The sequence below is a fragment of the Xenopus laevis genome, chromosome 5L (genome assembly GCF_017654675.1).
Source record: "Xenopus laevis strain J_2021 chromosome 5L, Xenopus_laevis_v10.1, whole genome shotgun sequence".
NCBI lineage: Eukaryota > Metazoa > Chordata > Amphibia > Anura > Pipidae > Xenopus > Xenopus laevis.
In genome coordinates, this window is record NC_054379.1 from 38,167,827 (window position 1) to 38,181,016 (window position 13,190).

General features: G+C 40.3%; 1 protein-coding gene across 3 annotated transcripts in view; it reads left to right on the forward strand.

Moving 5' to 3' along the window:
* Positions 1-13,190, forward strand: part of atl2.L (atlastin GTPase 2 L homeolog) — a 56,606-nt gene that overhangs the window by 27,049 nt on the left and 16,367 nt on the right. For all 3 annotated transcript variants that reach the window (XM_041562192.1, XM_018261902.2, NM_001092538.1), the window contains 5 exon segments: positions 1,289-1,420; positions 7,626-7,730; positions 9,687-9,737; positions 9,935-9,991; positions 10,302-10,394. In XM_041562192.1, the coding sequence (XP_041418126.1) occupies positions 1,289-1,420; positions 7,626-7,730; positions 9,687-9,737; positions 9,935-9,991; positions 10,302-10,394 (438 nt within the window).

Sequence of the window (13,190 nt, forward strand, 5' to 3'; positions counted from 1 at the left end):
AGTGGAGGGGCAGGCAATATTTGATTGACAGCTATGAATGCTTTAATAATAAAAAAAAATTTAGATTTCATGTTTAATTTGAAAAGGACTTTTATTGTACAGCTTTTTATGTCTGGGTGACAGGTCCACTTTAATATCATATATGTCATGCCTCCTCTACAGTCTTATTCTTTGTTTCTTTTTGAAGGGAAAGTTAACCTTTTAGTATGATGTAAACAATGGTATGCCAATAGAATTTGTTGTCAATGTTCTTTTTCCCAAAGGGGTGGCATATACCTATGTTTACCTTTGTTCAACCTGAGCAAAATAAATAGGACCTTGTATGAACCCACACCACAGTTGTCACTTATTGCTCAATTCTTCACCCTCCTGTGACTGGACATTATGTGTCATGTGTATTATATGTAGTCAGCCATATATATTTATAGTGAATTAAGTATCCCCTATTGTAAAAGGATATTATAAGTCACCAAGGCGTTCAATGGCCATATAAAAGCACAAGGCTGAAGGTTATGGAACTCCAAGGTGACTTCTAATATCCTCATATTTTCCAACAAGGGGTACTTCATTTATTATAATACACATGTTTTAGTGAGTCGTGTGACAAAAATCACATCACTTTGCTCCGTTTATAATTGATTACATCAGTAAGAGCTGTTATAATTTAAAGGATATTCTTGACACTTTGGTATTATATAGATATAGATATAGATATAGATAGATATAGATTAAAAAGGAGATGTGAGAGACATTATGGCTCCCATGATTTCTGATGGAGGTCCCAGGCCAAGCTGGAAGGTTGGTTATGGTGAGATTAGGAGAGCATTACTATTTGCACTCCTAGATCAACTTGAATCCTGAAGGTTAATTAGTGTGAGCTCTTATTTGCTGCCCTAGATATTCTTGGAGCTATGGCTGATACAGAAATGTTTTTATCTATCATTAACTATGGATGCACTGAATCCAGGATTCATAATCCACAGTGTATAATAACATAGCAGATCTGGACTGACCATACGTTTGGCTAAAAATAGAAGGGACAAAATATAAAGGTACTGGCTTGATTTATGACCTGGATTTAATATACAGAAGTAGGGTGGGAGCCTTAGGGCTATGGCACATGGTGCATAATACTTTCCTGTGTATTTCAGTCATGTTTGTTTTTTCCCGCTCATGAAAACATTGGGTTTTTTCGCATTTTTATCTGGGAAATCTCAGACTGACCACTTCTAGTTCTAAAGAAAATTAGCAAAATAATTTTATTTTCATTTGTTATTTCTGTTTCTAGAGCTCCTCTTGGATAGGTGGGAATTATGAACCCTTAACAGGTTTTACATGGAGAGGGGGATGTGAACGGGAGACTACAGGCATACAGATATGGAGTGAAGTATTTGTTGTAGAGAAACCAGACGGTTCCAAGGTAAGAGCATCATTATGAATAAGTGGATAACATTTTCCCTTTTAGCATGAGCTTAAAGGTATCCTGTCATCGGAAAACATGTTTTTTTACAAAACGCATCAGTTAATAGTGCTGCTCCAGCAGAATTCTGCACTGAAATCCATTTCTCAAAGGAGCAAACAGATTTTTTTTTATATTCAATTTTGAAATCTGACATGGGGCTAGACATTTTGTCAATTTCCCAGCTGCCCCTGGTCATGTGACTTGTGCCTGCACTTTAGGAGAAAAATGCTTTCTGGCAGGCTGCTGTTTTTCCTTCTCAATGTAACTGAATGTGTCTCAGTGAGACATGGGTTTTTACTATTGAGTGCTGTTCTTAGATCTACCAGGCAGCTGTTATCTTGTGTTAGAGAGCTGTTATCTGGTTACCTTCCCGTTGTTCTGTTGTTAGGCTGCTGGGGGGAAAAAGGGAGGGGGTGATATCACTCCAACTTGCAGTAAAGAGTGATTGAAGTTTATCAGAGCACTAGTCACATGACTTGGGGCAGCTGGGAAATTGACAATATGTCTAGCCCCATGTCAGATTTCAAAATTGAATATAAAAAAATGTGTTTGCTCCTTTGAGAAATGGATTTCAGTGCAGAATTCTGCTGGAGCAGCACTATTAACGGATTCATTTTGAAAAAAAACTTTTTCCCATGACAGTATCCCTTTAAAGAACAAAACACAACTCCTTCTTACATGAGCAAAATCCATTCTGAGTAAGTGTGTGTAAGAGGACACCATGATGTTTTGACTTGCAGGGACCATATCCCCCACCTCCCTTAGGCTCGCAGTGTAATGCAACCCCTCCTTCACCTAATTCCTTTGTGAAGGGAAAATTTATGCTCTGGCCACCATGAAAAACAGAGTGATCAAGTCCCAGAATCTATAACGTCAACATGGAACAAGATGAGGGATGGGTTGAATGACTCTGCTTGCCTAAAGGGAGTGGGTTAATGATCCCTTCAAGTCAGAGACAAACCATCATAGTTTCCGGAGGAATCCCATATATCTGTGTAAAAAATTATGCAGCCTTCTCCGTGTATTCTATTTCTCTGTGTTTGTAATTTTAAAGATTCATGTTGCCATTAAATTTTAATGTAAGTACATTCTATTCACATTAGGCAATACAGCACTATTTAGTGTGTTGTTTACCTTCTACATCTATGCACTAGTGCAGAATGGGCAAAAAATAATAATTCATATTTCATAAGGGCAATGCTGCTTTTTTCAGACAGTGAACAAGAATTTAAACCTCCCAGCTGTCAGTGCAGCTGTACAGAACTGTATCGGGGATAGGCATTTCAACATTCCAGTTATTGTGTAAGCTGTAACAAGCAAAGGCCGTCTGTATCTCTAGTGTCAGTCTCTTTTTGGATGGAATCTCTAGGTATAATGTATGCACCCTAATATAGTACAGTGCTGCAGCATATGTTGCTACTTGAAATACTTAAAAGGGGTGGTTCACCTTTAAAAATAAATGATATGGCTATGGTGTGTACCTCTAATAATAGAGCATGGTCCAAAAGTCAATGTAGATTTGAAAAAATTCTTATTCCATTAAGTCAAAATCATTCACAGTAGTCTGATCCCAAATAGACACCCAGTCGAAGGGCCATGTAATTAGTTATAATCAAGCAAAAACAATTGAGTAAGTGCCCATCTTTGGCACGAAACGCATCAAACTTGAATATGTCCTAATAAAGATCTTCTACTTTTTATATCATCTGGGCTCCTTTTTCTACTTACAGTAAGTCTACCAAGCTTGTGTTTTTGTTTGGTTCACCTTTAAGTTAACATTTAGTATGTTACAGCATGGCTCATTTTAGCAACTTTTTAATTGGTCTTCATTTTTAGTTTTTCAATTATTTGCTTTCTTCGTCTGACTCTTTCCAGCTTTGAAATGTGGGTCACTGACCCCATCTAAAAACAAATGCTTTGTAAGGTATATTTAATGATTCATATTCCAGTCTTATTCAAATCAATGCATGGTTGCTAGGGTAATTTAGACCCTACTAACCATATTGCTGAAATTGCAAACTGGAGAGCTGCTGAATAAAAAGTTAAATAACAAAAAAACACAAATAAAATAAAAATGGAAAACCGTTGCAAATTGTCTCAGAATATAACTCTCTACATCATAATAAAAGTTCATTTAAAGGTGAGCAACCCAATTTAAATGAGAAATAGTAAAAACTATTTTACTATTCAACTCACCATTTAATAAATACGGTTCTACAAATACCATAGGAATGAACAGAGCATGGGTGATTTTATTTAATAAGCTCTAAACTCACACATTGATAAATTTATTGAATAAAATAATCTTCTAGACCTAGTTAAAATGTCCTACCATTTTTAAAATACTGCTTAGGGGGCAGATTTATCAATGTATGAGTTTAGAGCTTATTAAATAAAATCACCCATGCTCTGTTCATTCCTATGGTATTTGTAGAACCGTATTTATTAAATGGTGAGTTCCAACTTTCACCCATTGATAAATACACTTCCAAAAATCCCATAGGAATGAATAGAACATGGGTGAGTTTTTATTTTTAAATCTGCCCCTACGTAGTAGGTCTTCAGATTACATTTGGTCTCTCCTCTTGCTCCCTCCTCTTTTACTGGTTTAGTTTACTGGAATATTCCTTCCTCCCTCCCTCCCTGTATGAAAGTTCTCAGCCACCTTTGAGTTTGAGATGTTCTCTCCCTCTCCCCACTGTGCAGCCCCGTCCTCCCTGCTTTGCTCCTGACCCAGGAAAGTTCTGATTGTCTTTTGCTTTTCATCAGCACAAGGTTGTTTTTGACCACTACAGTTACGCTGACAGACATCCAAACTGGGGTTCAAAATAGTCCCTGGCATTTCAGTTGCCTGAACAGCCCCCACAGGCCAAATAAATAGTCACAGTCTGTGGCTTCTTACAACAGCCCCTCTGAAATTTTACAATGCTACACATTACAATGTATTTGTTAGTGGTAGCTGGGAGTTTTAATTAGGCAACAACAAAAAGTACAAATTAATTTTTTCCCCTATACATCTATTACCTCACTCAGAGGTAATAGATGGATAGGGAAAAAATTTAATTTGTATCCGTCGCCCAAAAAAATTATTCCAAATCCTATTTTATCTTGTTAGTCAAGCTAAATGAACTTTAACTACTCTGTATAAGTTATTTGAATCTTGTTTCCTTCAGTCTGGGAATTCATAGTTATAACAAGCAGGCAGGAGCCATTTTGTGGACACTGTTATTAAGGCAAGTCTTGCATCATAAACTGGTATATAGAGCAAGGTAAATTATCTAGAAACCATTTCCCGCAGGTTGGCATAATACTGAATTGAAACAAAATTGCAACAAATTAGATTGAAATGTGATAAGACCACTATTTCATCTACAACGGAGCAAGCCAACTAGTTCAGGAAATAGTGTGATTTTAAGGACATGGTCCTGCACAGCTATGAGAGGAATATTCTGTGAGTGTGTGTAAGGCTGCGCTAGCAAGTTTTTATTGGCGCTTAAATTAAAAGTTAAGTTTTAGACACATTTAGATAACTTTCCTGAACTAGCTGGCTTGCTACATTGTAGATGAAATAGTGGTCTTATCATATTTCAATCTCATTTATTGCAGTTTTGTTTCAATTAAGTCTTGCATCATCTCAGAATCTTGTTTTTGCACCAGAATGGGGGACCTGATGTCCATCCCCATGCCCTGGCTACAAGTGATGTGCGGGCCGACCCGATACCCGCGGGTCGGACGGGTTCGGGTCGATCTCGCACTGCTCCTCGCGGGTGAGTGTGGGTTGAGCTCTTCTCCTGCTCTCCCCGCCCGCCACCTTCAAATGCCGGCATCCGTCTTCCGGGTTCCAGTGTTAGTATTGCGTCTGCTCACCCCGCCCCTTTTGTGTTGTCATTGTGACGTCATAGGCGGGGAAACGCGGGTGCGGGCTGCAGCAGGGCGGGTTAGGGTTTGGTGTGGATCAGGAAAACCCTGACCCGCACATCACTACTGGCTACACAATTAAATGGTGAAGAGAACGGGGAATGTGTGGAGAGCAGTGACATCTAGGAAGTGCTGAATGGAAAGTGAAAGTAATTGCCTAAGGCATAGAGAAAGGGCAGCCAATATTTGATTGACGGCTGAGATTTTTAAACGAGTTTACAACAGCTATGAACGATTTAATTTAAAAAAAAAAAAAAAAGAATTTGGATTTCATGTTTATTTGGAAAATAACTTTTATTATACGGCTTTTTATGTCTGGATGACAGGTCCAATTTATTTGTGCTTTTAGGCCACTTCCCTGCTTTCAGAAACACTTGGTAGAAATAGGAACAATAGTGATCTTTCTTTTTCAAGCTAAATGCTAAAATAAATGTTCCTGTTTAGTATGAGGACATTTCGTGGGAAGTTTTAAACAATAAAATAGTATTTTTAGTTCCTTGATGGGGTATGGCTCTGTAAGGTCTCAAAACTTACAGGAAGACAAAACTTACAGACTTAGGGGTGCAATACTTACATTATACAGTGAAACCTTAAGTTTACATCCCCAACAAGATATAATGCATTTCCCTGATTTACATTTTCCTAGATTTCTCTCAATTTTTTTCTGGTCCCCTTAAAGCGTAAAATGTGGGGGCCTTTTCTTATTAGTATATAGGTTGATACATAATTTGAAACTTTGTAGGCTGGACGAAGTAGGACAGGGGTATTGTATGAAAAAGGCCTTGTATCTTATGGTAAACTCGTATTAAAATGAATATATACTGAAATAAAGTTTTAAGCTTATTCTACACCTATTCTGTGACTAGGCCCCCCTCTTTACGACTTATTCATGTGCAGCTCAACATTTAGCAACTTGAACCCAGATCCTAACTGTCATATACACTTAAAGGGGTAGTTCACCTTTAAATATAATGTTTTTATGACATAGATATTGATATTCTGAGATATTTTGTAATTGGTTTTCATGTATTTTTTTGTGGTTTTTTTCAGGTATTTAGCTTTTTATTCAGCAGCTCCCCAGTTTTGAATTAACTATCTGGTTGCTAGGGTGTTGTTTACCTCAGCAGCAAAGCAGTGGTTTTAATGAGAGACTGGAATATGAATAGGAGAGGGCCTGAATGGAAAGATAAGGATGAAAAAGTACAAGTAAAAATGCAAGCTCACAGAGCAATAGATTTTTGGGTGCTGGGGTCAGTGACACCCATTTAAAAGCTGGAGAGGTGTAGAAGAGGAAGGCAAACTATACAAAAACAATGAAAAAATACTTACACTTTAAAAATGAACAAGCCAGACAGTAGATAATTATTATTGTCATTGAAAAGAGTCCAAGGAGTGTCCACAAATAAGTTAAGTATCAAAATGTGAAAAAAGGGACTTAACCTCCAGGGCTCTATCAATGAATTGAATTGAACAAGATCCAAATAGTTTAAAAAGGCAATATTTATTAACAACCATGCCCCAAATCTAGGTTAAAACAAATTAAAAAACAAACAAGGTGCAGCAAATGGGAGGAGGGATCCCTCTCCTAAATTATTTGACCCCACCACCTGCCTTATATTAAAGCAGGTGGGAAGAACAAATCATGTATATGGCCGCTGCAGCTGCCATTTACTATTTCAGCTTGGTGCCTTATCAGCTGTGTGACCATTAACCACTGGATATAATTATTGGCATAGATGTGTGCCTAACTACTAAAATGTAATTATTCTCATAGACCCAGCGGTCTGTCCCACAGCTGCAGCGGCCATATACATGATTTGTTCTTCCCACCTGCTCTAATATAAGGCAGGTGGTGGGGTCAAATAATTTAGGAGAGGGATCCCTCCTCCCATTTGCTGCACCTTGTTTGGTTTTTAATTTGTTTTAACCTAGATTTGGGGCATGGTTGTTAATAAATATTGCCTTTTTAAACTTTTTGGATCTTGTTCAATTCATTGATAGAGCCCTGGAGGTTAAGTCCCTTTTTTCACATTTTGATATTTAACAATGAAAAAATAATTAATGAAAACATATTGCAAAGTTCATAGTAATAGAAAATTCTATAACATACTAAGAGTTAAAAAAAAGGTTAAGACCAGGGATTACCTGTCATGTACACTTCTTCTAACATGCAATCTATTTTCCTTTTTTTTAACTCTTTATTTAGACTTTTTCCTTCTTTTTTTTGGTCTATTTTCCTTTTTAGGTTGCGGTCATCCTTATGGACACTCAGGGAGCCTTTGACAGCCAGTCAACTATTAAAGATTGTGCAACTGTTTTTGCTTTAAGCACAATGACCAGTTCTGTACAGGTGAGTAGTGTGCAGCCCCTTATCACAATCTTCTCTTCTTACTGACACAAATAGGAAACTGTAATGAACCTCCTGCTTTACCCATTCAGCTCATGTCTTGTGCCACAAGGAAAGATCAGTAGCTGCTGCTTGTAGTTTGTCATCCACTGGCATAGTGTGACCTTAGCCTGGAAAGTCCTAAAGGCCTAAGAAGCCATACATGGGAACCATAGTGAGATTATTATTTAACCCATTACCCCCCAACAACATAGGAACTGCATGCTGGTAAGCGCAATGTTTCTGTCAGGCCAGTGTTGGGGCAGACACACGCGAAGATTCGGGGAGATCTTCGGGCGACTAAACTCCCCCTGAACTGCCTTCCCGACGGCTAGAATCTAAATCGCCGGCAGGATGTCGACTTCAGAAAACTAAAACCGGCGATTTAGATTCTAGCCGACGGGAAGGCAGTTCAGGGAGATTAGTCTCCCAAAGAACTAAATCTCCTGAATCTTCACGTGTGTCTCTGCACCTTAGACATATATGGTTAGAGACTGTGGTTAGAGACTGTTAGTTGTCATGATTATTATGCGGCATTATTAAAATCCACCACTGTATTATAGAGTGTCTCCTCTTCTTACTGGGTTTATAAATGGACAGTAATAGTTCAGTTTACTTACAAAAGGGTTATTTATTATACTGCATTTGTACAAGTACCACCTTATTTAAGAACCTATGGTTTGCATCCTTGTAAACACAATTTCTTGTAGTTCATATTATATCTTCTAAAACCAGGGTTTAAACTGCAATAAAGCCATTGATTTATCCAGCAGAGTAATGGAAATTCAAGATTTGAGTTTCCAGTTTAAATATTCATAACCTGCTGTGCAAAAAGCTGTTTTCTGGTAAATGTCAAGCCTCTTTCTAGATGTGTCTCCAGCCAAGTTCACCATGCAATTTCCCTTGTATCGTAAAGGGACAGTAAATATTTCTATAAACATTGTTTATCTGATAATATATCTGGTCAAACTAAAGGGGCCCATTCCCAAGTCAGCTGGGTAGCTGCTAATTTGTCTAACTATTGCTTCCTCAAACACGCAGCTCCAAATGATTGATCTTGTATGTTTTGTGTAATTAAACACACATTTTTCCTCCATATCCATTCTTTACCTCTATTAAGAATATTTTATCTCCCCAACTGTTCTCTCTGTTTTTGTTGTAGCTTCTCTACTCGTGTTGCAACTATGTGTGATTATGTAGCACAGAAACAAAATGTTCATCTGCAAATAGCTTTTTGTAGTGTAAGGTTGCAAATGCAAATCTCACTGCCAGAGCACAAATGAGCACTTTTTCTGGGTACTACTGTGTTTCAACTGTATGTGTTAATATAGCATTACACAGTAAACGGCAACTAACTGTAACCAAACCCTGAAATGAACCCTAAATCCAAGGTTTATCCAGTGACAGGCCCAATTGCCCTTTTGGAGTCAGGAAAATACCCCATCTGAAGCCTCTCTGGTGTTTTCTCCTTTGTCTGGACCAGCTAGCAGTTAGGCAGGTATCACTGTGTGTCTTTTTTCACTCTCAGGTACCGTGTTACTATTTATGTTATACGCTGACCAGGGATTATGACTTTTATAATACACAAAAGCCATGAATATCTTGTAAATTATATCCTTATAAACGGTGAGTTCTGATGTCATCAGTTATAAACGGTGAGTTCTGATGTCATTTCGGTCACATGACTCACTGAAATTTGTGTATTATAATAAAAAAAGTACCCCCTGTTGCAAAATATGAGGATATTAGAAGTTACCTCGGAGTTCCATGACCAGTATAAAAGCACTCGGCCTTCGGCCTCGTGTTTCTATATTGTCATGAAACTCCTCGGTAACTTATAATATCCTTATATTTTACAAGAGGGGGTACTTTATTCACTATATTATCTGTTTCTTATAATTCTTCATTGCGTGTCCACAGGTATATAACTTATCACAGAACATTCAAGAAGATGATCTGCAGCATTTGCAGGTAAACAAATCTTTACACATGACCTTATGGGAGACTGTATCATTGCTGGTTTACAGTATAATGGAGCTATTCATAATGTCAAAATCATTAAAGTGAAAATGGGTTTTAATATTTTTAATGGGCAGCAGTTGGGGACATGCCTAATAGGTCTGTTTTATTTCAACTGTTTGCTGCTTTTCTAATCCTTTGCTTTGTAGCTTTTTACAGAGTATGGACGACTTGCGATGGAAGAAATTTACAAAAAACCCTTCCAGGTATTGAATAAATTTGTAACATAGGGAAGTGGGTACTGTAAAAAGTGATTGGCCAGCGAAAAAGACCTTCTCTGCTATGGCTCTTTCATTAGTCCAAGGGTTCCTCATTTAACCTTCCATTTCTGTGGTTATTAAAATATTCTAAATCCAGATTTATTTGAAACCCTTCTGCTTGGTGATGGAAGTTACTACTAATAAGTCTTGCATTAGCTAAGCTTCTATGTGGGAAACTGTAGAACCAGGAACACCCGCAGCTCAAAATTTATCACAGCCACTAGCATAATCAACTCGCTTCTCTTTTCTCCTCTAGACTCTTATGTTTTTAATTCGAGACTGGAGTTACCCTTATGAGCATTCATATGGCTTGGAAGGGGGAAACAAATTTCTGGAAAAGAGGTTGCAGGTAATAAAAATCACTTGTTTACAGAATTTTTTCCTTTACCATAAGCTTTTTTTCAATACCTGATCAATAAGGGTGTGAATTAAAGTTAAAGAAGTTACAGCTTCTAGTTGTATACAGGGTGTTGGGCAGCTCTAAAACCCCTGCAGAGAACTTAAAGGAGAATTCAATCCATAGTTTAAACACCCCCTCCCCCCTTACCCTGGGTAGACCCTCCGCCCCCCCAGCCTACCTGCCCCCCCGGGCAAATGCCCCATATCTTTTACTCACCCCTTTGTGCAGATTCTGGCCTCGGGAGTTCACGGTTGCCATCTTCTTTCTTCTGACTTTTTCGGCACATGCTCAGTTGGAGTAAATTTCCGGTTCCGAACCACTGCGCATGTGACGAAAGTCACGAAGTTCTCAGTGACGTTTGGCGCATGCGCAGCTATTCAGGACCGGAAATTTACTCCAACTGCACATGCGCCGAAAATGCTGTCAATACACGAAGATTGCCAGAGAAGAAGAAGGCTGGCGTGAGCTCCAAGGCCAGAATCTGCACGGAGGGGTGAGTAAAAAAATTAGGGGCATTTGCCAGGGGGGCAGGTAGGCTGGTGGGGAGGTAGTTTTTAAACTACGGGTTGAATTCTCCTTTTAAAGGGCAGGTCAACCCCAAAATAAAAGATTGCCTAATAAAAGTAAACATTATTCTAAGCAACTTTGCGATAAGGAGATTTTGTGTACTCACCGTTAAATCTCTTTCTCTTCAGTCGCTTGGGGGACACAGGGACAGTGGGGTATAGCTGGAACCACTAGGAGGCAGGACACAATAAAAAAAAATAGAAACTTGATCCCTCCTCCTCCTGCTATACCCCTCCTCTGTAGGCAGAGACACTCAGTTCGTACCAAAGGAGAAACAGGAGGTTATTAATAATCAACAGAAAATCTGATAACTAATTACAAGAAGAACAGATGGTTGAGTCAATCAAGTCTGAAGCCAAGAGAAGGCCTCTATCCTGGGAGGGAAGCCCTGTGTCCCCCAAGCGACTGAAGAGAAAGAGATTTAACGGTGAGTACACAATCTCCTTTTCTCTAGGTCTGTTGGGGGACACAGGGACAGTGGGGACGTACCAAAGCTGTCCCCTGAATCTAGGGCGGGAAGTAGAGGCCTACGTGGAACTAGCCACTGCAGCCTGAAGTACCTTCCTGCCGTAGCGGGTGTCAGATGCCACAAGGTGCCAAACTGGTAAAATTTGGCAAAAGTATGGATTGAAGTCCACGTTGCAGCCTTGTTCCGCTGAGGCTTGGTTTCGAAAAGCCCTCTGGTGGAATATGCCCTGATTGGTCTGGGGGAACCTGACCCTGTGATGAATAGGATCTCTGGATGGCCTGTTTTATCCATCGGGATATGGTGGTCTAAGTAGCTGGTGTGCCTCTGAGGGCCCGAGGGAAGGACGAACAAGGAGTCCGATAGACGGATATCCTCGACCCGGTGCAGGTAAAACTTGAGGGCCCTAACGGGGTCGAAGGTGTGCAGTGCTGCTTCCTTCGCATTGTAAAGGGATGGGCAGAAGGTAGGAATCGTAATTTCCTGGTTGAGGTGGAAAGTGGAAACCACCTTGGGAAGAAAAGAGGGAGAAGTATGAAGTACTGCCCTGTCGTTGTGGAAGGTCAACAGAGGAGATCTACAGGAGAGGGCAGAGATCTCAGATACTCTCCGTGCTGAGGCAATAGCCAGCAGAAAAAACTGTTTTCTATGTGAGCCACTGAAGTGGAATAGAATCCATGGGTTTAAAGGGAGCGTGTTGCAGGGCACGTAGGACTAGGGTTAAGTCCCAATTTGGAACCGGTGAAAGTACCGGGAGTTTTATGTGGGCCATTCCCTGAAGATCTGGGAGCAAGGCGAGAGGTCTTTGGAACAGAATGGAAGTGCCGAAAACTGAGATTTCAGTGATCCGAGGAACATGTCCAGGGACAGTCCCTCCTGTATAAGGCCAGAAGGTGTGGAGTGGAAAACTTCAATGAATTTAAACCATTACATTGGCACCACCAGAGGTAAGTGAACCAGACCCGATGGTACGTCTTGGCAGAGACCAGTTTGCGGGCTGCACGCATGGTAGAATGACAGCATCAGAGAACCCCTTCCGTCTCATGATCGCGGTTTCAGTAGCCACGCCATCAAATTGAGGTTGGCAGGACAGTGGTGAAGGATTGGACCCTGAGAGAGAAGGTCCAGGATGAGAGGCCAAGGTTCCTCTACTGAGAGATGTACTAGATCCGAGACCCAGGATCGACGGGGCCATGTTGGAGCTATGAGGATGAGAGTAGTGTGTTCTCTCTGAAGCTTCTTGATCTTTCTTGGAATGAACGCGAGGTGGAAGTCCCAGGGAGAGGTGAGGGCGTCTGCCGCCAGAGGGTCCCTGGACCTTGCAAAGAAGAGAGGAACTTTACGATTGTGACGTGATCGACCTCTGGCGTCCCCCATCTTTGAGTGATCTTGTGGAAGATGTTGTCCTTTAGAGGCCACTCGCAGGGATCTAGGGATTGTCTGCTGAGATAGTCTGCTTCCCAGTTTAAGAGACCTGGAATGAAGATGGCTGACAGGCGAGTCGGATTGCCCGTATCTCAAGAAGGTTGATGTGAAGACATTGTTCCGATAGAGACCAGCGACCCTGCGCTGACCGACCCTCTGCACTGCTCATATACTGATGCACTGCTCCCCAACCAGAGAGGCTTGCATCTGTGGTGAGCAGACACCATTGTGGTTCTTCTAGGGGTCTGCCCCTGGTCAGGTGACTGGTTTGCATCAACCAGAGAAGA